At 37.0% G+C, this 25,600-nt stretch overlaps 1 protein-coding gene across 1 annotated transcript in view; it reads right to left on the reverse strand.

Annotated features, from left to right (window-relative positions):
• Positions 1-968: 968 nt before the first annotated feature.
• Positions 969-25,600, reverse strand: part of RUNDC3B (RUN domain containing 3B) — a 51,160-nt gene continuing 26,528 nt past the window's right edge. Inside the window, exons 8-11 of the mRNA XM_040058383.2 lie at positions 20,772-20,929; positions 4,038-4,184; positions 3,551-3,666; positions 969-2,480 (exon numbers count right to left, since the gene is read on the reverse strand). Coding sequence (XP_039914317.1) covers positions 2,335-2,480; positions 3,551-3,666; positions 4,038-4,184; positions 20,772-20,929 — 567 coding nt within the window. The 3' untranslated portion in view covers positions 969-2,334. The remainder of the gene's footprint in view (positions 2,481-3,550; positions 3,667-4,037; positions 4,185-20,771; positions 20,930-25,600) is intronic.

Raw genomic sequence — 25,600 nt, forward strand, 5'->3', positions numbered from 1 at the left:
TACAGAGTAAGAAAACCAGTCTCCTCCTTGTGCAAGAAACGTATTTGCTATAAACTCAGTAACGCTGTAATTTACTGAATGGTCTTACTTTATCCTGTGTGATTAAAACAGAGGCAACAACTTGTAACTAGTGATGATACAAAATTTTTAATCTACATGCAACATTTATGGAACATCAAGGCAACAAAACATACAGTTTTGGCAGTTTAAAATTCTGTTTTAAAAAATGGTTAATGTTTAGAACTGAGAAGATGCACGTAACTGGTTGCCCATGCACAAAATGACACCCAGAAACACATCAGACTACATAAAAGACTTGAGCTAAACGACACATGGCTCTAAGAAAAGAGCCAACAATGAACACGACTGAAGATCATGATTACTGCCCCTCCAAAACACTGATGTGATATGAGAAGTGTTTAACAGCAAACAAGACCGATTAAATCACTGTACATTGATGCAGAATGTTAACTTGTGGAATATGGATTCCCTCATTTTATTTGTAGTAAAAATGCATCTCTGGTTTACAAATGTATATTTAATAATGTTACTCAATAAACAGGTGCTTAATGTAATAACAAAAAGTTCCATGAAGTAATGGACATTCTGAAGGTATATGAAAGGATTTAATGGCCAGAGTTTATTACAGAGAAGTTACCTGTGTGAGTACATGAGGGCTTGAAAGAACTGGTGGTTTTGTTAAACTGCTTTAAAATTCTGCATTAAAACAGCATCAGTGGTTGTGTACCCTACCATGAATGTAGTGACCTCCAGCAGCATGGACTAGAAAGCTGAGGAGATGGAGTCTCATCCTCTAGCTAAATCCATCAGTGCCTTGAGTTCCAGAAATGCATAGCCTCATACTTAAAAAGACTAAATATTTCAGTTTAGGTAAGAATGAATTCTCTTTCTTTCAAGCCCACCCTATGATGACCAGATTAAAGCAGTAGTAGAGCCAAGGTATCATCACAAGAGGCAAATCAACTAAACCTGTACAGAGTGTAGTGACATACTGTAAACACCTAGGAGTAAGCAATAATTAAAAATCTGTCTTGTATTGCAGCTACTCATGTAAACAATTTATGAAACTTCTTTGGCACAAAAAAGCATTTTCCCTAGCACTTATAAATACAACATACTTACATGCATTCCACCTTTGTTTAAAAAGTTACTAATTATACTGATAAGCATTCCCTTGATTAGCAAAATTCATAGATAAAGGATCCGTTGTATCTTACAAAGAATTAAGAATATAGTTCGCAATTCAAAAATTATTTTGCAAACTTTGAAACTGTAGGGTAATCTGGAAAGTTAGTTACATTTAAAAAAAGTCTCCCTTTTTTTTCTTCTATCAGTAATTTAAATTGATGGCAAATAATTTGAGAAAACTGACTTAAAGAAGTTCTGCTGTATTACCTAAGCAAGAAAAGTACCTACTGCACTACTACAGGGATGAGAAAAGTCTTTTAACACACACAGTCATTATATTGTTTCCCCTTTTTTACTTGGGATCTTGCCAATAAACACAGAATCCAAACTTCGCAAGATGCTTACCCCCATCATCCATAACCCCCATCTTTTCAGCAAGAAACTTTTTGTATAATGTTAGATTATCTGTAACCCAGGCCACTTAAAAGCATCTAGTGAGTTTGCTCACCATTTACAAATCACTATGTATGCTTGATTTATATGATCGAGTTACATTTGTTATTCACATGCAAATTCAAGAGTTTGTGTTTCAGTGTGACTGGGACATCTCCTAAGTGTCATGGTATTAACAGGAATGCAAAACCTAACACTGAGTCAGCTTGAGAAAAGCTGTTGATAGGTTAAATATGCTATTTGAGGTCCTACGCAACATACACATACAAAAAGCTGGATTTTTAGGTATTTATTTGCCTACAAAGACTGGTGTTCAGGATTCCCTGTCTGTTCTGCAGGAGTTGATAAATACTTAGAGCACTGCAGTGTACAGTGGCTAGAGCCGGTCCAGGCTAGTGCAAGGAGAAACAAAGCTGATAGCATTTAAGTATGGGTCTGATTTCCCACTGTTTCATTTTAAAAACCAGTCATAAACATCACATTATACATTCATTATACCTGACCAAGAGATTTAAATAATTCCAGACTAAAATAGAATATCTGAAAAGTCCTCTGGGGGAAAGAAAACGCAAATGAAAACTGACCAAATTTGTGAATTATAAAGGAATCCCTGAAAAGAAAAAATAAAGCAGCTTATTTTTTAACTCAGAACTAGTAGTCTTCACTGCAAGTCATCTTATGGAACAGAAACAAAACGCATACAGCACAAAGCTCTTCCTTCTTTTGTGCATCTCAAGATGGTGTTAAGCCTGGACTTGTCATCTCTGTTGTGGGACTCGCAAGGTATTCACTTGATTTCAGGCTTGTGAGAGACTTGTAGCTTGCTACTGATGTAAGAGAACCACAAAGACCAAGCAATGACGGCGTGTCTTCCTTTCCTGTTAAGAAAAATAAGAATTAAGCTAATCATTTCTGCAACACAAGATTAGTTGACCATAAAAAAATGTGACGACAGAAAAAGTTATTTAATCTACACTACTGTGAATTCCATAGTATGCTTCAGCATGTTTCATAAATGCGATTGGGAAGACAACTTACACCACACCTTCCCCATCCAGGTATACAGACATCCCTACCCATGCCTTACAGGCTGAGCTGAAATCATTCTTGAATTAAATTAGATTTTAATAGTGCTTATAGTTAAAAACAAACAAACAAAAAAAAAAACAAAAACAAAAACAAACAAAAACAAACAAATCAAAAAACACCTTTCCATTTTTTTATCCTTGATATTTTTTTAAAAATAAGTTTTAGTGGTTATGTAACCCTAGGGTTTTGTATTGGCAAATATATTTAAAGCTTAGAATTGATGAGATACAAAAAGGATTCTTTTATAACAATTTATATTCTATACCCAAAATACTATTTCAGAAATCTTCCAATATTTCCACGCTTTTTCAGAACTGCCCACAAGGTGGAGCAGCTAAGCTTTGATATGCATCCAGGTTTGAAAGGGGGTGTGTGCATATATTATATTTATATAGACAGTTCATATCATGTTCCTCTCTCTGTTTTAATGGAAACACTGTCAGGCTGCATCTCCAGTTAAATGCTAAATGCAAGATGTAGTGACAGTGGTAGTTGCAAATCCAATGCATTTAATCATTCTTTTAAAACCAAAAAAAGGAAACATAAGGAGTTTGTTATAGCAGAAAGATGTCAGCAGATCCTCCTTGTAGTGAAGCTGACTGGTTCTGTAATGGAGAACAAAGAGATGTGCAATGTATTAGAAGCTTAGCTTTAAATACAGAGAAGTGGGTTGGGTATCTTCATAAATCCAAACTTATTTGAAAGCAGAGTCCTTAGGGAAGCTGAAACACTTCGCAGAACAATGAAAAATATGTTTTTCAGTGTGTATTTTCTTCACACTGAAAATTTGTCTCACAAGGACTGAAGTTCAGAGCTATGATGAACAAAATTAAAGGAAGACATTAGACTGGCTCTGTACCTTCATTTAACAAGTTAATTCCATCTTGTTTCCCATCCTGTGAGTGACCTGGATCCAGAGAGGATTGAGAAAGACTAACTTCTGCTGAAAGCTGGTCCAGACTTTGAAAACTTTTCCTGCAAAGCAAGTAATATTTGATAGCAACACATTTAAAGATCTAACTAGGTACCTTCAGCTCTCTTTAAAAAGTTTTCTAAAAAGATTTATGCAGTTAATCTTTATTTTCTTAAACTATTTTTCTTTATTTCGTAAGCCAGTTCTTTCCTAAAGCAAAGACTTATTTTCTGCCCTTTTTAAAAAAAAAAAAAAATCCAAAGGAAGAAAATTTTTATAGCAAGCAAGAGAAACTGATTTTAGTTACCACTGCTCTTTGTACATTGTAACAAGCGGCTCCAACAGGACACGTTTCAAAGTATGCTGAGGGAAATACACCATTTTCAGTTTCCCTGTTCCTCTAAGGGGGTATCAAAATAGAAATGAAACTTACTCATCCCATTGTTGATTGTGCTTTCTATAGAGTAGAGTGTCCAAGGCAACAGCATTGACATCCAGAGCTCCTGGGGAAGGCCACTGATTGGTGAGGTGAGTAGTTAATTCCTGTCTTGATCTCAAGTCATTATTCTTTAGCACAGTTCTGTGAATACAAAAAAAAGAGTCCATTAAATACAATTCCTTACAATAAAGGAAAACCAGGAGATAGATGATCATGGAATCACCATGGTTGGAAGAGACCTTGAAGATCATCAGTCCAACCATCACCCAGCAGTGCCACTGTAACCCCTAAACCAGGCCACCCAGTGCCAGACCCAGATGTCTCTTAAACACCTCCAGGAATGGTGACTCCACCACCTCCCTGAGCAACCTATTCCAGCCTGACCACCTGAACAGTGAAAAAAAAAATTCTAATATCTAATCTGAATCTCCCTTCTTAAGTCTCCTCTTAAGGCCATTTCCTTGGGTCCTGTCACTGCAGGCACAGCAGAAAAGACCAACCATCACTCACTACAAACTCCTTTCAGGAACTTGTAGAGAGCATTGAGGTCTCTGCTGAGCCTCCACCAGACTCAACACCGTCAGCTCCCCAAGATGTTCCTCACAGGATGTGGTTTCTAGACCCTTCCTGCGCCTTGCTGCCTTTCTCTGGACACACTCCAGAGAATGTGTCCTTTTTGGGGTGAGTGGCATTTCAATGTCCTTTTTGGGGTGAGTGGCCCAAAACTGGACACAGTACTTCAGGTGCAGCTTCACCATTGCTAAGTACAGGGCAATCAACACTCAACAGTCCAAGATGCCATTGGCCACCTTGGCACACTGCTGGCTCATGTTTAGCCACCTGCCAGCCAGCACCCCCAAGTCCCTTTCTGCCAAACAGCCCTCAAGCCTCTCCTCCCCCAGCCTGTAGCACTGCAGGGGTTTGTTGTGACCTAAGGGCAGGACATGGCATTTCACCTTCTTGAACCTCAAGCAATTGTCTTCAGCCCATTGACCAAGTCTGTCCAGATCTCTCTGCAGAGCCTTCCTACCCTCCAGCAGATCAACATTCCCACCCAACTTAGTGTCATCTCAATTTCCACGTTCAGATCATCAGCAAAGATGTTAAACAGGACTGACACCAAAACCAAGCCTAGGGGAACACCACTAGTAACCATCCAGATGTTCTACTCCAAGTCACCAACAGACTGCAATTTTCACAAAGCATCTTAAACTGTTCACTTTTCCTAGGGGAAGCAACTTAGAAACACACTGAGACACATTTAAGAACAAAAACAAAACAAAAAACTAACAACAACAAAAAACAAACAAACAAAAAACCCCACAAAAGCAAACCAAAAACAAACAAACAAATTACATTTGAATCCTTCTACAAAAGCAATAAAAAAAAAGCAACTGCATTTAAAAGGTTCTTTCTGCCAGCATAATGGTAATTAACAGGCCAGCTATTCTGCAAGCCCACTATGGAAATGTGATGTGCTTCCCTAAACACAATTTTTTTTGCAGTTTGAACACCCCTGAATTCCCACTTTTCCAGAGTGAACTAAAAACCCGACATGCTAATTCCACTGTATGATTTCAGGTGAAATATAACACACAGTTATTCCGTTTTCTATCACCTTACAGTTTCTAGAAACTATGTCAATAACTGATATAAAAAATGTAAACTGAATACCTTAAATGCTCAAATTAGTTTTGCCTCATTCCCAATAAAGCAAGTCAGTTTTCTAAAATTCTAGAAATGAAGAAGCTAATATGCCAGTATTGGAAATCACCTGCCAAAAATACTGAAATAAGAAAAGTACATAGTTTTTCAGGTTCCAGGACCAGCCTTTCTCCAATAGCACAAGGCAACCTTTCATCCGCTCTTATGCTGCTGTAGAATAACTAGAAATAAAAGCAATAGCATTTTGCAATTGGATTTTGTAAGTCCTCCAATCCAAAAAATACTAGGCAATAGTAAAATGTTGCTCTACAAGGAGTTAGACTATCTCTGGCCTGAAGCAAAAAGCTAATTTACTCATCTCCACCCCAAACGTACTCAGAGGATCAAAGTGAAATGCCATGTTGCTATCTGAAATGCCAACCTGCACAGCAAATTAAATAACTATTCACGCACACATACATTTATGTGAACTTTCCAATAATATTGTCAACAGGCCTATTTTTACAATACAGTTCTTATTCTGGTGATATTTGAACTGTTTAGACAGGAACCTCTGTAAGGGCAAATAACAGTTGCCAAAGCAAAAAAAATTTCCCACAAAACAAAGTAAGACAGTAGAAAGCTCAGTAAGGAACTTCTAGCAGCTGAGTTGGACAGGAGACCAATTCAGAGAAGGGGATGGAGCACAACTGTGATTAAAACCAGTTTCAAGAAACTTTTCTCATGATGACTAATTCCCTCAGCATTCACAGAAGTAAACAATCAACTTTTCTACCCGGGGATCAACACCCTTATCCTCCTCTCAAGGAGGTTTACAGCAATAAACACTTCACTAACCCAAAGCTCTCCGTAATTCCAAATACCTTGCATGGAATTCACTTCCCCATGTAATAACCCTAATCTCCTGGGGAACATCAAGCACTACACAGGGCTGGTACAGGTTTGTTGATTTGAGGAATCTGAAATAGCGAGACAGCAAGTTCTCACGAGGTTTGCCAGGTACATTCCATCCCCTCCTTATTCAGAAGGACAACTTAAATGTTTTCACAGAAGTTTCATAACAGGACACAGTTTATATGAGCAACTACGCCCAGAGAGCCTAAATGCAAATCCAGAAATGTAACACGCACATTTAAATTTCCACTTGACAAGCCCCGTGCAGTATCACAGACACATTATCACGGATGCACATCTACGAACAAGTTACAAACAGTGCAAGTTTTGTATTTGACATAGGTTGCTATATTTCTATATTCCACTAATCTTTATATCCTACTAACCTGATATTTCATCTTTTCTGTGTGAACAAAGAAATTCTGAAGTACAGACTCACCAAACTTTTCCAGGAATTTTAATGTAACATTTAAAGATAGTTTCAGTTAATCACTTCATAAACCACTCCACCGTGCTCAAGAAGAAAACCAGGCCTCAAGTATGATACAGAACTAAATAATCTCCTTTTAAAACTTTTATTTGTGATCTTTAAAAATATGTAAAAATAGATTTGAAATTATAAAATCAGTGCAGGCACAGTATCAAATACATATAAAACAGTAGTAGAGACAATAGAAAGCTAGACAAAATATTCACACCAGACGCTATTAGTTACCACCTAATTTATCAGCTTTGTAGATTATTTAGCTCTTTGCTCTTTTGCAGACATTTTTCAAGAATCATAAGATTCCACTGCAGCAAAGAGCCATTATAAAGGTATTGCCTGCAGACAGAAATTCTCTCAATATGCAAAATTTGGTTCAAACGCTCTTTGTTTAACCAGACTTATCTGAAGAGTCAAAGTATTAAACTGCACAGAAACAGAACCACTCAGGCTGGGAAAGACCTTTAAGATCATTGAGCCCAACCATAAGCCCACCACTAAACCATGTCCCTAAGCATCATGTCAACACAGCATACAGAATCCTCATACCCTTCATCACCATGAGCAAAGATGATCCCGCTACCGATATTCAAAAACAGGAAAAGAGGTGGATACAAAAGCATTTACTATGGAAAAAGTTAACAGGGAAGAAAATATGATCAAGTTTTAATAAAAAAAGCAAATACAAATTTCAAAACTCAACGTGAAAAAAAATAGCTGTGCAAGACTAGTGCTGTCCTGCTCTTGTTCAGGCAAAAGAAATCCTTTCTAGAGGTTAAGAACTCTCAAAGGAGAACAACTTATTTTATCCAAGGCATATTGAATTTCTACAGCAGTGCTCTTGTTCCCCAGAATGCAAACACTGTAACCAGGCTGGCCAGCTCTGCAGGGTGCTGCAGGGTTTTGGGGCAGGATTTTTCCTCGCGCCAGGACTGCAATGAGTACGTAGTTCTATTTTTAAACAAAGTTCAATAAAACATGACTCTGTTGGTTTTGTAGCTGTGAGGATTGAAGGATGATGCAAGATAAGGTTTGTAGACAGTATGTTAAGCCATTTAATATATGAGTAAAAGCAAGGACATGCCAAAAAGAAAAGAGGTTAAGTAAGAGAGGCAATAGGATTTGCTGAAGGAAGTTAAAAAACAAGGAAATACTATTAAACCTGAGCGAAAACAAGCACATACACCAAGCTGTTAACTCCTTTTCTTCAGTCTGGAAAAGAAGATAAAAACAGTGGCTAAAAGTAATGATCTCAGGAAGGCAGTTGGTACGTGGAGAATACAGTGGATCTTAGTAAGGGATTGTATGGCTGTTTTTTTGAATGAAAGATAGGCAGTGTGTGAGATATGGCTGAACACGGTATCCTGGACTAAAACAAGGTGGGATTGTGGAGTGCAGAAGGTTTTGCGCAGTGTAGGAAGATTATGTAAGAACTTATTATGAGAGCAGAGGGATTAAACCCATTTATGGTACATTCTCTAATCTAGGCATGAAAAAATTCTTGATTATCTGAAAGCCTGTGAACTTCCCCTCTCTCATCCAACTAACTGGTATCTTCTGTGTCTACAATTATTTCCATTTCTTTACAGTCACGTTGGCAAAAGGTAGCAGAAGCTGTTTTATAAACTGCAGAAAGAAAACAGTTATACCCTCAGCAGTCCTTACCCCAACCAGCACTTTTGTAAGATAACTTCATATAGGGTTTCAAGTTCTGCAAACATTATAAAATAAAGAAATAGTGAAGAGATAGGCAGAGAAAGAACACTCAACAACAAACAAAGCATCAGTCTATTCCCAACATTAATCTCAAACTGAATCCAAAAACCAGCCCTGTACCAGCTACTAGGAAGAAAAGTAACTCTATCCCATCTGAAGCCAGGGCATTCCTTTTAAAATGACCAAATACTCTTTGTACTACTTCACAGCATAGATTTTTCCATAATGCATATATACACAAGGAAAGTATAATACACACAGTCTTGCCATGTTGTCCCAGGATAACATTTATGACAGTTAAATTGTGGTGGGATAAGAAAAACTCCACACAAATTGAAAATAACTACTGCAAGTAAAAATTTGTTTGGCAAAACAATCAGCAAAAGATATGAGAACATCTTAGTACTAAAGCACATCATTAAAAACTAACAAATATTTGCCTTACATCTACATTTTTTGTTCTCTATACTAAGAACTACTTTTAAAATTAGGCTTCTTTTCAAGAACAAAAAAAAATGCTGTTCAGTAAAAACACCCTGATAAAGAATTCCTGCCTATTACAAACAATTACTGATGAGTCATTAACTAATCAATACTAACATACTCCCAGGGTGGAAATAAGTGTGTGCAGATACTTGTGCTCCCTCCAGGCCTGTAAATTTACTTACATTTATTCAAGAATAACAGAGGCAGCAAGAGCATTCATCAGGTTTACACAGCTATTCCCAGAAATATCTCTGCATGCTCTTGACTTTCAGTTCTTTAATTGTGCATGTAAGAAGCTGGGAAATGTGAGACTAGCGAAGTCTTCCAATAAACATCCTTCTCCTTTACTGTTCACTTGCCCTGTGTTTGTCAAGTACCCTTCAGAATATTTACTTGCAGATTTCCTCAACTTTTATTATTTTGAGATGTTTGTTTAATGATTTATTATTTTGAGACTATTAAGCACATGCAGGATATATTTTTGTAAGGTACACACAAAAAAATAAAATGCAATTGACAAATTACTGCCCATTTCCATCCCTGCCACTTTGCAGTTCTGGCACAATCACCTTAGGGGCCACTGTGTAAAAGAAGCATCAAAAATAGCTATTTTAAGGTTTGTTGGGGTATTTTTTTACTATGCTTTTCTGTTGTTATTTGGTTTTGTTTTTTGTGTTATGTTATTTGTGTTTATGTTTTAAAATATAATTCCTAAGATAAACCCACAAATGCTTCTGTTTGCACTAGCATTGCTTTTGGCAGCTAGGCTGCCTCTCAAGAAATTAAGAAATTACTGCTTTGAATTAACACTTCTGCATCTTGAAAGTGTGACCTGACTTAATAGTGAGAGACAGGGACAAAAGACAACCTGTATGTTGGGCTCCTGCATGCACAACAGAAATTATATGTGATTATAGCTGGTCACTTACTATATTGTAACTATATTTACTCTGGGAATATAAAACTAAATAAATAAATAAAATTTAATCTCAGGTTTAGCCCAAGCTAATATAGAAAAGCCTTTTCTGCATAACCACATAAAATTTCTGGTCTCACTTCAGCTACACCGGATTTCCAATTTCTCTTGGATCAAATGCACATTCATTGGAAGCCTATTCCAAAAGTTCCATTTACATAGGCTTTTTTTGTTCAATAAAACAAAAGTCAGTTCTGTTTCCAATTATACCTATGAAAAACCAGTAATTTCTTACCTGCAAGTTTAATTTCTCCAAATCCAGAAAATGCCAGTCCAGTTGGCAATTTGCCCTCCTACCAGCAGATGAAGACAGGAAATAAACCAAACAGACTAATTCCCTAAGAAAGGGAATTACATCAGATGAGTGTTCCAGTTCAAGAACTACCTGAGTAGTGAAAAGTAAAAGTGAAAATAAAAGCTTAAAAAAAATAAAAACATTTGCATAAGAACAAGCTTTAAAAACCTCTATTTAGGACAGGAAATATGGAATGCAAACTCAAATTGATAGCATACATGAATATAACTAAAATCTGTAAAAGCAACTCCAAAATAAAAAGGGAACTCCCAAGCTGTCAGTACTGTAGCACGGCAGTTAGTGTCTGGACTGGTATGTCATTGGACTTTGAGAAATTAGATCAGCAGGTATGAAAATGAGTTACTTACCAGCAGATTTTGATGCTGCAATATAGCATCTCTCTCAGATTTGTGCCCTGTACACTGACACACTATTCCCCAAACTAGATACCAGAGCAGTTAGATGCCAGCAGATTTTCTAAAGGCAGTTGCTGCAGTGAAAAAAAAAAGCAGGAATGTCCTACTGCAAAACATTTTCTCATTCTGACTGACCACCAGATCTTTGTGTGTCGCAGCAATGGCACTACTTGTGCCACAGAACAGATACCCTTGAAGCTTTTTTGGCTTTTTTTCTTAATCCTCCTTTATAGTCTCTTAGAGAGATCTTCAACTATATTCTAACAAAATCAGTTATCAGTTTTATACAGCCTTCTATATTCTTCACCTTTGGATAACTTGAGGACATTTATACTGTCAGAAATACCAGCAGCTGGACTCCTGAGTTCTAGTCTAATGGCAGTGGAGACTTTGTTTCTGAGCAGACATCCAGAATGAATCAAAACATGTTAATTTTGCATATGCTCACTAAAATAGCACTGCAACATGTGACTGACACTCTTGATGTCCGTGGACAAATAACCAGACCTGATTTCTCTGGAGGAGGAGAACAGGCACAACACAACCAGTTTTCCCAGATAGTAGATCTTGACAGAAAACAGGAATACTGAACTTGATCAGCAACCAAACTACTGAAAACGTAAAGAGCGGATTTAAAGTCAGTTCTTCAACTATCAGTTCATCTTTGCCAGGAAATGGAGGACTCTTAGGAACAAGTTTTCTTTGACAGATTGTCTAATTTGTCTTCTGTTAGTATCCTCTCAAACTCAGTTCGTCATTTAAGGATTCTTCTTCTCTTATGTCAGTGACGTAAATACAACATATCTGTTTATAGCTGAATTCCTTTTAAAAAAACATTTCTACAAGGGTGTGGGAAAAAAAAATAAATCAAGATTTTTTTTTTTTCTTAACAGATCAGGAAAACCGATAACCAATATTCTCAATAACTTTTTTATCATTTTAACTCGATTCCTTTGAATTCAGTAAAAACAGAAGAAAAATCACAAAATGGCTAAGTAACTCTGGGTTGACTGAGTGACCACTTTTTCTTTAAAATTCTACATCTCGTATTAAGCCAGCAAGTTTCAGGAGAGATATCCAACAGGGTAATTGGAAGATTAATCTTCTACATGCATAGACAAGTATCTGCCAAAACTAGCATATATAAACTCTTTCAGAATGCCATGGTTTTAATTACAAACAAAACATTAAAATATTAGCAGCAAGCCTTGGGTAACGCAAGTTCTTCTTGGCAGTTGAATGTGAATTAATAGAGCTGCCAAACTAAGCAAACAGCAAGGCAGAGCTTCAAAATCTTAGAAATTGCAGAATGAAAAAAGAGGAGGGCAAAAGTCTGATCTGAGGGCAAAGGGGAGGGGAAAAAAAAAAAAAATCCATAATCAGAGGGTAACAGTAGAAATGGAGACATGGGAAGGAGTAAATGGAGGCAAATAAAAATCTTTGCCAGTGTAATTTGAGCTGTAATTCGGATAACAACATAACGAAAAATTGCAATGTTAAGTGATTGCATAAGAGCATCTCAATGACCAACAGAAAAAACACCTGTCTATAGCTCAACCACTTGCTAGCCAAAACAGGACAGCAGCTACTAAAGGCTTCATGCTCAGGAATCAGGGAGCACACAGATTGTATTTTCTTGGTTATAATTTCAGGCATTTCACTTTATCTATTTAAAGCCTTTCTGGAACACATTTAGACTGTGCTTTATTTTAACAAAATACTGAAGAAACACGAGGCACAAAGTTAAAATGGAAAAGCAAGCTGCAACCTAAATTTACAAATACTATCCATAATTTTTAAAACCTCCAACATTTTTGCAATCATGTGTACGCACACTGATCTGTAACTCTTTTTTTTTTGAGCAAACTATTTGTATTTTAGAGAACCTTACAATTTTGTTGTCAAAGTATTAAAAAAAACTTACTAATCTTTTTTTTACTGGAAGGAACTTAATTCCTGATCTGATTTATTTAAACCAATAAATCTAGTAAAACAAATGTAAAATTTAGGATAATTTAAATATAAATTTCTTCTGTCTGACAAATCACAGAGATACTCCTTCAGAATACCAATGATAGAGTAATGTCTGCAAATACAGAATTAGCCTCTCCTCCCCATTCTAACTTGGCCCTGTTCTTCCACCCTTAAAAAAATGATTTTTTTAGTGTTTGTCATTTAAAGCCCATTTAGTGTGGTATTGAACTCCATGTAATTTTCATTAAATATATAAGAAAAAATTAAATTCTGCTCAACTTTTCTCAGTTATGTATAAGCAACATAAAATACTTGTTTCTCCTATCAGTATCTTCTGGAATACAGAAGCAAATGTACAGTAGATGAGTATGAAGGTTAAGAAATGAAGCACAAAACCCTGTGACTCTTAGAGCAAATGGTAATGTAAGGTTATTTATCTAAACAGATAAAGCACAAAGAGATCAAATTCAGGCTCTGTGATTGCAATCCAGCAGTTAATGATTATGCACCATGATTGACTTACCATAATTTTTACCTGTTTTTTTCCTAATCCTTCCATTTGCAGCATCAAGTTATTCAAACTCTTTTATGAAAACAAAGCCTCAGGTTCACCTGAGGTTCCAGACACGAGATAATTCTCTTTGTGGAATTAGAAGAGGAAGACACTGATGTCTGCTGTATTGCTACACCAAAGCAAGTATTCTTTTTCTACCACAGCTGAGGTATATCAACAGAGGAAGAAACACACAATATGCACATCATTTGCAACTGCATTGTACTGAGGCCTTCAGAGGCTCAATACTTGTCACTACTGTTATTTTGAAAGGCCTTACTCTTCCCTGTTCTTTAATTCTACACTGGATAAATATTCTGGAATTTGGAATGCATAAGATGCTCATGTCCAAGTAACTTATTTAAAGCTTTCTTGCTTGGTACTTCTATGCAATGCCTTTACCATAGAAGTGAAGCTCTGGGAGAAGAGAGAAAAGATGCCAGTATAAAAACAGATTTTAGTATTACCCATTGGACTCCTAGAAGGGACACACTGCCATGCTAATGTCATTAAGTATGCAAAATGGTGAAAGAAAGTCTCTATGGGTCTCTAACCCACCGAGGGGAGGTCAGGAGAGAAGGAAGAAGAAGGCAGACTCCTTACAAAAATGAGTATTTTTCATTTTGGAGTCAGAATACTTTTGCTATAAATATTCCAACACATCCTTGAAGAAACCAATAGCTTCAAAAGCTTTAAACTTTTTTTAGAACGTTAGTGTTTATTTTAAAATAAATATTTTAGCCCTCTTTTTTAATAGTTCAGCTAGAGATATTAAAATATGAGGGTTTAAAAATAAATGCCTCCCTATCTACTGCATCTTGTAGAGTAAGCCCTTTCCTTCAGGCTGCTATCAACCCAGAAACTTTTGGCTTCCACTTGCACAATAAACCCAGGTGGATTCTAAGAACAGAATAATCATGTTGGAGGTTTGATTGCAAATTGCTTTATTGTGCATAGTTCTGTACCTTGCCCTGGATGTTCCTCTCTGAATTGCAGGAGTCTCTCTGTCTATGTCCTACGCCAGCTGAACTTTTCTTAGTTATATTTGCAAAAAAGGAAACACCCATGTCTTCTTGGGTTTCCACCTCAGTAAAAACAGAACTTCCCTTCTTGCTTCTCAACTCACACCCTTGTGAAACAATGGGATTACAGTACTGCAGCAAACTTGAAACGAAAAAATTACAAAAACAAAATTCAAAATGCTGCCGAAACAAAAGTTTTAACATCTCTCAGAATATGTAATATTTTTTTATATGCTGTAAAAAAAAAAAAAAACCAAAACAAACAAACAAAAATACACAGACAAGTTGGAAAAAGGAGCTGAAAATCAACCAGACTGCAATACTAAGGATTTCAAACTGCTGCTCAAACTTGAGGGAGAAGCAGTGGACAGACAGGAAGCATTACAAATAAAAGCATGGCTAATGTGAATTAGGGTTTGATAGCAGGATCCATGAAAGCTTTAAAAGGAAAGGATTAGCATTCTCAGTTTTCACATTCTAGGAAAGAAACTTGCTAAGATCGAAGATTAAATTTTCATCTTCAACTTCCTTTCAGTGAGGAAATAAAGCAGCTGCAACAAATTGGATTTACTGTACTTAAGCAGTTGAGGAATTCAGTTTCTTTGAAAAAAGAAAAAGTCTTAAAAAAGGACTATCTGAAATGAAGGCAAGAGGGATAAAAAAATTTGATCCAGCTTTCCTAGTTTTCCAGATGATTTAAGTTTTGAGCTAGGATTACAAAGCCAGGGAACCCACAATGAAGTTTTGCTCACAAGGAGACACGAAACACAGGCTAGATTTCAAAGCCTTTGCTCAGACCCTCCTGCTGCCATTTCCACAGAGAAGCTTTGCTTTGCTTTGTCCCTGACAGCACAGCTATAGCCAACATCCTCTACAGCTTTGTGCCTTCCTCTCTGACCCTCCCCTGCCTGCTCATGGACAGAGTATTGTGGCAGCACGCTGCACACTCCAGAGAGTTTACAAATAGCATCTTGACAAAGTCAGGACAAGCAGAGATACTATTTTCATAATCAGGTTTTTTAACCAAATGGGGCATGACCATTCATTGAAAAGAAATCATATTTGCTACAGAGAATATAGTGCATCTTCCTTTACATAGTCCATAATAGACTGGCAGGACATGGTGTGAGAAGCTAATTTTGCCTGGAGTTAAACACGTCTGAATTCACTCTGCATGCTGCTCACAGAACTAGCAGGCTACGTTCAGGCTGCTGAGAATGAGCTGCTGGAACTTTCTGAAAGGCAAGGAGCATTACCCTGAGCTCCATGCACAGCTAACAGGGAAAAAAGCATGGACGGAGTACTCCAGCAGTCAGTGCCTGGAAAAGAGGGAGGCGTGACAGGCTGCGCACAGCTCAGGTGTGGAGGCACACACAGAACATTGACTGCAATTAGAGTATCACTGAAAAAAACCAGCTTCTCAGGGCTGCAGGTACACTGTCATTTCCTGTCTTTACAAAGATATCTGTACTATTCAGATGGAAAATGCAGTATTACTGGATATTAAGTATTATTAATATAATATAATGTTAAGCTATATTAAGACATTAAGAATGGAGGAAAAGCACAGTTTGCACCTTGAAAAGGCTAATTCTGAAGGAACAGCCAGAAAAACCTATCTTTAAGATTTGACAATACATGAAAAAAAATTCTTAGTTATACAGTCAAGCTTAATTCAATATAACTTGTGAGTGTCCCTACAATTTAATTTCACGCTTATCTGTGCCTTAACCAGTAACAGAATTCCAAACATGGAAGACTGACTTTTTCCCCCACCTCTAACTTTTCTTCCCTTCACAAAACACCATATCAAGATGAGGACCTAGGAAGAAACAGTAGAGGGAGATAAAAAGCAGAGTGGTATAAAATATAGCATAGTCATTTAATTTACAAAATAAATTTCATATAGATGTGATAAATTGAGAAAAAAAATTACAGCAGGTGGGACAAAGGAGCTATACTATCTTACACCAGGCACAACAACCTGAGAACCTGAAGAAATTTTTTAGCAGGAAACCTTTGGTGGTAAACATTACACAAATCACTGTTTTCATTTCAGCAAAAATCGAAGCAGAAGAAAAAACTTTTAAAGCACTTTGAGAGTTTTTCTGCTTTGCATACAATGCTTTCCTTTTTCCCTTTTGCTTTGTTGGAAAAGATGTTCTATGTTAAATTAAAGTGATCAACTTTTATAACATCAGTGAGATCAATTTTTATAACATCAGTGAGATCAATATGCAGGAAATGAGCCAATCAGGAAATTGATGGAAACTCTCGTAATCATACATCAATATTTAACATATATAAATATCAATTTCAGATGTAGAATCTGAACTTTAACAAAAACAGAGTTTGTCGTAACACAGGTAGTGTGTTAGTCAAAAGAAAGACTAAGAAGCCCCCTAACGAGGAAAAAAAGCCTGTTTAAGCCGAGCTGAAGAGTTTTAATGCAAGGATATTGTGGGCCAGTGGTTCCAGATTTCACCCAGTCACATCTCTGACTGAGCTAATTAGTTCTTCAAGGCAGTGGCCTCAAAGTGAGATGCAGAAGATAATCCCTTGGGGTACTGGAAGAACACCCTTTTTGTACGGCTAATAATTTTTTTTTTAATGTAACATTTTGTTATTTCATCTTCATCTTATACTCTTCAATTTCTATTTTTGCATGTTTAAGAATGCAAATAATACAGTAGCACAACAGTATACTTATATAATGCATAAACAAATATACCTACATTGTGGGGGTACTTAAATTTTTTTTACTCATGGGGTGTGTGATCAAATGTCTCTGTGATTCAAGAGACATTCAACATTTCCTTGCAGAAACATAGAGGAGGAAGGAGTGTCTGCCACTGTACATTTTGAATACTCCAGGATGTAGCTCCTTGATGATTTGGGATCCCTCTCCCATCAAATTACAATTCCGTAATTTGAATGTTACAGAATTCAAACTGTTTTCTTCATCTAGACATGCCATGGATCACAGGCTTCTCCTGGCTGTCCTCCTGTGAGCTGTTATTTTCAAGCACTTAAGAGCTGTTAATTTTATGTACTTTAAGGCCTTTAGAACTGCCTCACCCTCACTGTAAAAATACACTATTCTTAGAGAAGTGTGGAGCCAAAAGCACTGTTCTGTAGTGTTCAATTACAACAAGACCTCAGAAAAAACACATCACAGTGATGACACCTGAAGAAACAAATGAAGGCCCTGAGAGGCTCATCATTATTACAATTTACACAATTGAAATGTCTCCTGAACACTGACGGACTTGGGGCATTGACCACGCTCTCCAGGAAGCCTGTTCCAGTGTTTGACCTCCCTCTGGGTAAAGAGATGCTTCCCAATGTCCAGTCTGAACCTTCTTCCTGATGAGCTGTGTATTAGCTTAAATGTGCTGAACGGATAATCACGTTGTCTATTGCAGATTCACTTTTCCAACTTGATTTGCCATCAGACATCTGCCAACAAAGTAAGAGGTCCAATCCCCAGATGGGTGGGCATATTGCTAAGAAATTCAATTAAGCTGAGTGACACAAGTCACTCTTTTGTGAATAAATAATTGATAAATTTTCAGCTTCACCATTTTCCAGATACTGGTACTCAGGAGGCTTTTAACTAAATTGGAAACAATGTTGTTCATTGTAGTTTGAATATTCAAGTGTACTAAAAGTTGTAGAAGATGAAGCATAGCAGCTGTAAAAGAAAAATTCCTTCCAAATTTTTCTGACCTCTTATCCCCATATTTATTTCCTGCTTTGCAGCAAACTCCCTTAGTAAATGTACATACAGAAAAGTTTCTCTATAAGAAAGCTAATTTTTAACCTGAAGGCCTTGTTGATCTGTTGATCCTCGGTTAACTGGTTGCCAAGTCAGCAACAGCCTATACTGTCAACAAAGTCAGATATCTCTTCCTTACCTTACATTTCTTTTTTTTGGTGGGGGAAGGCAGAAATATATATATATAGACTCAGATTCTGTCAAGTGCACTGACAAGATACATAAGACATTTTGCTTTGCACGCCGGTGAAATACCATTTTGGAAACCTCAACAAAACCTTACTCAACAAAATTTCGAAGTCATAGACCTTGCTACCCTAAGAACAGCAGCCAAAGAGCATAATGAAAAAGAAAGTATAGAATGTTTATTTATAATAGTTTCAATTACACAGCAAACAATCCTGAACCAGATTTCAAAGTGTTTTACAAACAGCAATGCAGTATGCTTTGAGTAGAATAGTCCCAGACTTGCTCTTTTCTGCTGATGAAGGACTAAGATTACAGCATACATTCACTGCTTCAAAATGCTAGTAGAGCAAAACACTAAGTTTTGGTATTACCTTAACATCATTCTAAAATGGCTGGACCATAAAAAGCAATTGACCAAAACTCATGCCTCATTACAGACACATTACTGATACAACGCCTTCTGCTGCCAGGTCACCTTTAGTTGGAATAAAAAAAAAAAAACAACACAAATACCAAATATTATAAACCGTAAGTTAATTATGACTGATGTTAAGCATTAAAAACCTGCTAGGAATATTTCTTCCCCTCCCTCACCTGACAGGCAGACTACACTCACAGCAATAAAAACATAAAATTGTATCGCGCCAAATATCTAGTGTAGTTCAGACTCCTGACTGCAGTGTCTCACAAACAGATATACAAGAACACTGTCAAGATACAACAGAGGTTATTCCACAGTTTCAGCTTTTACATAACAAAGCCATCACACAAAATCAAACCTGAAAGACCGAGATCTTCAGAACAGTCTGACTGCACATATCTCAGCTAAAATTTAACAGCAGGTGATGAAAATTCAAAATTTCCAGTATCAGAGTAGGTTTAAATGAGTTCACACCTTCCTACATCTCCCCCAAGTAACCAGGGATGCCAAAGCAGTAAAACATGAATCATCATGCATATCAGTAAGTTCAGAGAAGAAGTCAAGAAAATGTATCTCTCAAAAACTTACAATCAGAGAGGAAAAAAAAAACTTGGAAAAACATCTTTTTTTCTTACTCAGCTCTACATTTGGCCTAAATAAAGTGCCAGTTCCCTTTGCCTGAACATTTTCATAACATCCATTTCAAGCACTGGCAATAAAATGATCTATCATGAGAGAGAGAGCAGCAGGAAAAATCCCCAAAAACCAACCAACCAACCAAACAAAAAAACCCACTTTGCTTACAAGCTTGAAATACTTTACTTCATAGAAAAGACCCTTTGGGAGGGTGTCCTCGTATATTCTCTTTATCATGAATTGTCTCAAATATCTCAGATGGCTGCCATGTTACTCCAGGGCTCAGACATTTACAATTTAATCCAGATTTGAGGCAAAATAACTTGAATAACTTCTCTTCTTATGAACAGAACGTTCAACTGCTGCAGGTGCACCCAACGGCCATTTACTGGCAACCTATCATGAGACAGCGAGTCTTTAAACACAGAATTACAGAATGGTTTGGGTTGGGAGGGACCTTAAAGATCATCTCGTTCCAACACCCTGCCATGGGCAGGGACACTTTCCACTAGACCAGGCTGCTTAGAGCCCCATCCTGTGGGAATGTCTCTGCAAAAGCAGAGTATCTCCCCACCCAACAGACAGGGTGGAGAGGATAAACTGTATAATGATATTTATCATTATAGGCTCAAATATTTATCATACTAGAAATCACATATGCTATTAATAAGAAATAAGCCTTCTACGGTTTTAGCATTTTGCCTCGCATTGAAGAAAGGGTGATAGTGAACTGTTTTGCCAGTTTGAATAGTTTCAGGACTACCAGATGAACTTCTACTGTGTCTGAGACATCACAAATAAATTAAAATCTAGACAAAGAAAATAAGTATTTTTTTACCCTCTCTTGCCTAACTTTTAAAAAATCATCTTCAAAAGGTAGCTGTTTTCAATACTTTTAGGGGTAGCCTTAAAACTAGAAGTAATAAAATATAAAGAGCATTTTATAAAAAACCTGTAAAAAATTTAAGCAAGTTTACTGTAAGCTATTTCATATTTAAAAAAAAATTAATATTTAATCTCAAAATTATTCTGTTTTACACTGCTGCAGTTTCCAGGGAGCATTCCCAAAGCTAAGACTTGTCAGAGGAAAAAAAAAGACGTAGAATACATAAATTTCTTTAAGAAGTTCATTTCCATAGGATCAGAAACTCTACATAAGTTAAATAACTTAAATAATTTAAGTAATACTGCTCTAGCAATGCTTCACCATTATGCTAACTTACAACTGGTCTTGCAGTTCCACAATTATATATTCCAGCTGCTCCTTCTCCATTTTATGGGCTAGATCCATATCTTCAATTCTTTGTAAGAGCAGTTTATTCTGTGAGACAGATTCAGACAGCTGGTTTTCTCTGAGTCGCACCAATTCTTCGAGATAACCCTGAAAATGTAAGTTATTAGAAAACTTTAAAGAACACACTATCAAAACCACTTTCAATTATGCATGTTCATATTTTTTGGTTTATGATGCATACAATTTTACTTTGGGTTGGTTGTAGGGTGTTTTAAATATTTATTTTTCAACAGATGAGTAAATTGACCTTAGATTATTTTGAGATTTCCTAATAGGTAACAGGAAAATCACATATTTGTTTATATTCCTATAATGGAGTAGAAAAAGCGATGGAAAAATGAGACTGAAAAGCCACCAGCCTGAAACACTAATTCATCTTTCAAAAACAATTGTCATGTGTACAAGAAAAAAGATCAGAATTCTACAACTGAACAGGTGCAGGATGTTAAATACACAAGGGTAAGAATAGAATATACCTACATGGATCTTTACAGTTAATGAAAGTGACCCAAAATTACTATGAATAAATATCCAATGTAATTTTAAAGTTTCTTTGAATTTTTGAGTAACACATTAAAATGACAAGGTTCCAGCATGTCAGATGTTAGTAACTTCTTAGAAATTGTCTGTTAAAACCAGATACAGTAAGTCTACACTACATACAATTGTGCACATTCTTTGAAACCTGTGGAAAATGTGCAACTTCTTTATATGTGCCCACATTTTAGTTTTCAGAGACACAGAATGGGTGTGTCTATTCTCAACTCCTGTTAAGAAAACGGGTTCACATTCGCTGGTAACAAAATGCTACTACTGTAATTCATCTCCATAAAGGCTTTTAAGAGTTTGAAGCATCTCCAGTACGAGAGGAAACAGAAGGAGCTGGGATTGCTCAGGTCAGGGCTGAAGAGAAGAGGGTAAGGAAAAAGTCATGTCAACGTGCATCAGTGTTTAATGGGAGGGCGTATGCATGATGGAATCAGACTCTTCCAAGTGATAGCCAGTGAAAAGAGGCAATGGGCACAACCTGAAATAGAAGCATGTAGGAAACTAGTTAAATATAGGAAAGCTTTTCTTTCCTCTTTCCTTTTTTCCCCATTAAATGAACGCTGGGATGGGTTGTCCAGACAGGCTGGAGAATGTGTATCCCTGAGATATTCACAGCCTGACTGAAAAAGGCCTTGAGAAACCTGCTCTAGTCTGCCTTTTTTCTGAGCAGGAAAGTTGGACAATCTCCAGAGGTGCCATCTGACCACAACTATTCTGTGATCCAATAGTTCAATACAGTTCTATCCATCGGATATATTCATATTTGACAGGAACTTTTCAGTCTCTGTACAAGTTCCAAGGAATCCTGAGAGCTTTTCAATGTGCCTAGTTCTGCCTCATCAGATATTATTGTTATCTAGACTAAGATATTCCTTGGAGTTCTAAGTAGCACTTCCAAAGTACTAAATGATGCATTACAACATAACAAATTTCCTGCCTCTCAAAAACATAAAAAAACACAAAACAAAAAAAATCAAACCATTTTAAAGAAACATTTTAGACCTGAAGCACCAGTATCAGAAACATAATCCTCTGTACAATAAATACCTCTATCTATAATGACACGGAGATGCACATCCCACCAGTAAAAGCATATAAAATTCCAGTATAAACAGTACACAAATAATTCAGGAGTTTACTATTCAAAAGCGAACAGCTTAAACCATTCCAGAATAGGGAAGGGATAACTTCCACATAAATAACAAATGTGTAAAGTATGACTCATTGATCTGGACAAGAGACAACTTGGAAAAGACAAAGTCATCATATTTCCAGAGTGGCCTACGCAGGGCAGAAAGGAAGAGACAGTTCCTAACTTTTTTTTAAAAAAAGCATGCAATCAAGCACATAGGAGCCAGATTCAAAGGACAGAATAGGAGGTAGTTTTTCACACAACAGATGGTTAGATTCACAGAATGATTTGCCAAAAAAAATTCTTTCAATGGTGAAATTTTACATGGAAATGAGGGGATATTTGACAAGTATTTGGAAGAGACATCTATCACAAGTTACCACACAGACAGAAGACTTTTTATCTTCAGCTATTAGCCCCTCAGCTAATATACATTGGCCAGGAGTGCATTAGAAGAAAAGTGGTGCACAATCATGTGCTATGTATGTGTTCTTCTCTACACACATGCTTTGGTCAAGTACCCAAGATAGGACAGTAGGATAACCAGCAGAGTCTAGCTGATCCAATAAAGCAATGCTAGGATTTAGCTTGCTAAAGTAACACCTGACCCTATCCTATCTCTCAAATGGCTCAGAAGAGAGATCTTTATCTTAGCTGCAAGCCAATTGCTCACCACATTGTGACCTGGTGCTTTTAATGACTGCAGCACACATACTTACTTGGGAGACATAAAAGGAATTTATCACTGCTTGGGCAAAATGAATGGCAATAGAGCAAAAGAAGGATCCGTCAGACCTACTGTATCACTTACTAAAGGTGTTCTTTTCAACTTGGTCTTCTTGTCACAAACCCACAGTTTTCCAACACAAAGAATGTCAGAAAGCCTCTCTGTTCAAATAAAAAGTCTCTGATTAACTGGTACCTACTGCACTGAGTGCAACCCAGTCATTGGTGCAACTTATTGCTGTGAAAAAAGGGAAGGGAGAGAAACACTTGGGAAAGGAGCTCTATTACATAGTCCATCTTAATGGTCATTTATTCAAGTTGTAATAGAACAGATGCAATATAGTTGAAGTGAAAAATTTAAAAAACTTGTCAGGCACATCCCAAATGAAAATTAGACAACAGAAAGTTTTCTGACTGTAGGAAAAAAAAAAGTTATCTTGCTGCTGCAATTGCAAGTAGGCATTCCAAAGGAGGACAACCAGGAAAGTGTCAACAGCTGTCAGAGTAGCTACCATTTTGAAAATTATTTAAATGCACCAAAATTTCCAAAGATTTATGCTAAAACTGAATTAAATTCACCCCTACATTCGTTACCTACAGAAGTTAGCAATTCATTAAGAATGCTACCAGCAATAGCTTCCATGGATTGGGAATGGTTCTGGATCTTGGACTTATGAATAAACCATAATCACCATTTGCTGTTACAGCCATTGACAATCTTTGTGCTTATGCAAACATAAAGGTTCCTAGTGATTCTGACTGTGAATGTGGACTACACATTTCAGTACTTTTTCTACAAATGTATGTCACAACTTTGATGGAGTATTCTTGGAAATGAACCACTTGGAGGTATCAAGAAAAACAAACATCCACCTATTTTGTTCTCTTCAATGCTTCTCCAGAACTGACAACACTCTCCTCATGGTGGGAGAAGTGTGCATTCAGATTGATCCTATGTTTTTGTCTGGAAAGGATGAGAATTCCTTCTGGTGGTTCAAGAGAAAGATTTTCATTTATGTATTTGAAGAGATTCCTTTTGAACAGCATATTTTGCTTTATAAAAGCAGTGAAAATGCCCTCTGTACCAGAGAGGGCCCCATGAATACAAGTTCTTTCCATATGGACAGTGATACCATACTAGTTGAGAAGATTAGACCAGCAACCTGGATGCAACAGTTCAGATCATATTTCAAAAACACATCTAAGAAACCCAAAATGCAAAAGTAATAATTGTATGCATATTTTAAAAAGTTAATATAAATAAATATCTATTATCCCATAGTAAATGTGACTCTTTCACTGTTACTTAGAATGAACTTTAGCTATATTCTTTCAAGTGCATTAAAATAAACCAATTTAGATCTACCTATTCTGTATTCAGGGAAATATTTACACCTCCAAGCACCCCTGTGTGGTTCCAGCCCTTCATATGGTTTACCCTATTCAGTTTCACAAAAATCAAAATCTTACACTAGGAAAATAGAATGCTAAAAATACTAATAGAAGTTATTTTAAAGAATTTAACCAGGTGTATTTTGGTTTTTTTCCTGACCCCTCCTTTCTCTGCGCACTACTTCTTTGGTGTGTATGAATATTCTGCCCTCTCTTCTCTCTACTAGCTAATATGCATTGTAATTACTGTAGAAGTAATGTGCAGTTATGAAAAACTAACTAAAGCTACTAACTGTAGATATGGCTTTACTGGACTCCAGGACGGTGTGGATGAATGCAGACGAGAAATCTCTAAAGTTGGGTTTCAGAAGTTAAGGTTTGTTATAAAGGATGTGAGGCCCTGCTCTGAGCTACCAGGCGCAACTCGTGGCAAGGCCTAGGGAGTGGGGGAAGGGAGAGGTATGGAGTTGGGGAAGGGAGATGTAGGGAGAGGAAATTCCAAGAGGAGGATCCTCGGGGAAGGGTGCCAGGCAAAGAGGAAGATGGGTAAGAGGCCGACCCACTCTCTCAGCCCCCTTATCAGGGGGCTTCAAGGTGGGCTGGAACAAGCCTTGGGCCAATGGGGTTACAGATACCCGATGCTTCAGGGGAGGGTGACAGGTGTGGGATGAACCATACATTGGGAGTGAGACAGGACATTCCATCTGACCTCTGGGTCTGGTTGCAGGTGACCTTGAGCTGGTCACAGAACTGTTTTTCCAGACATCCAGTAGCTAGAACATCTCAAACATCAAAACTTGCTTTCAGTTCTATCTCGCTTAAAGGTTTCACATTCTCAGAATCTAAGCAGTCATATTTACAGGGCTTTCTGGCTCCATCCTCCCCAACAACTAACTGCTAACAGGTTTGGACATATATTTCACTTCACCTTTAACTTAAGGTATGTTGGGTGGTAGATG

Source organism: Hirundo rustica, chromosome 1 (genome assembly GCF_015227805.2).
Source record: "Hirundo rustica isolate bHirRus1 chromosome 1, bHirRus1.pri.v3, whole genome shotgun sequence".
Taxonomy (NCBI): Eukaryota; Metazoa; Chordata; class Aves; order Passeriformes; family Hirundinidae; genus Hirundo; species Hirundo rustica.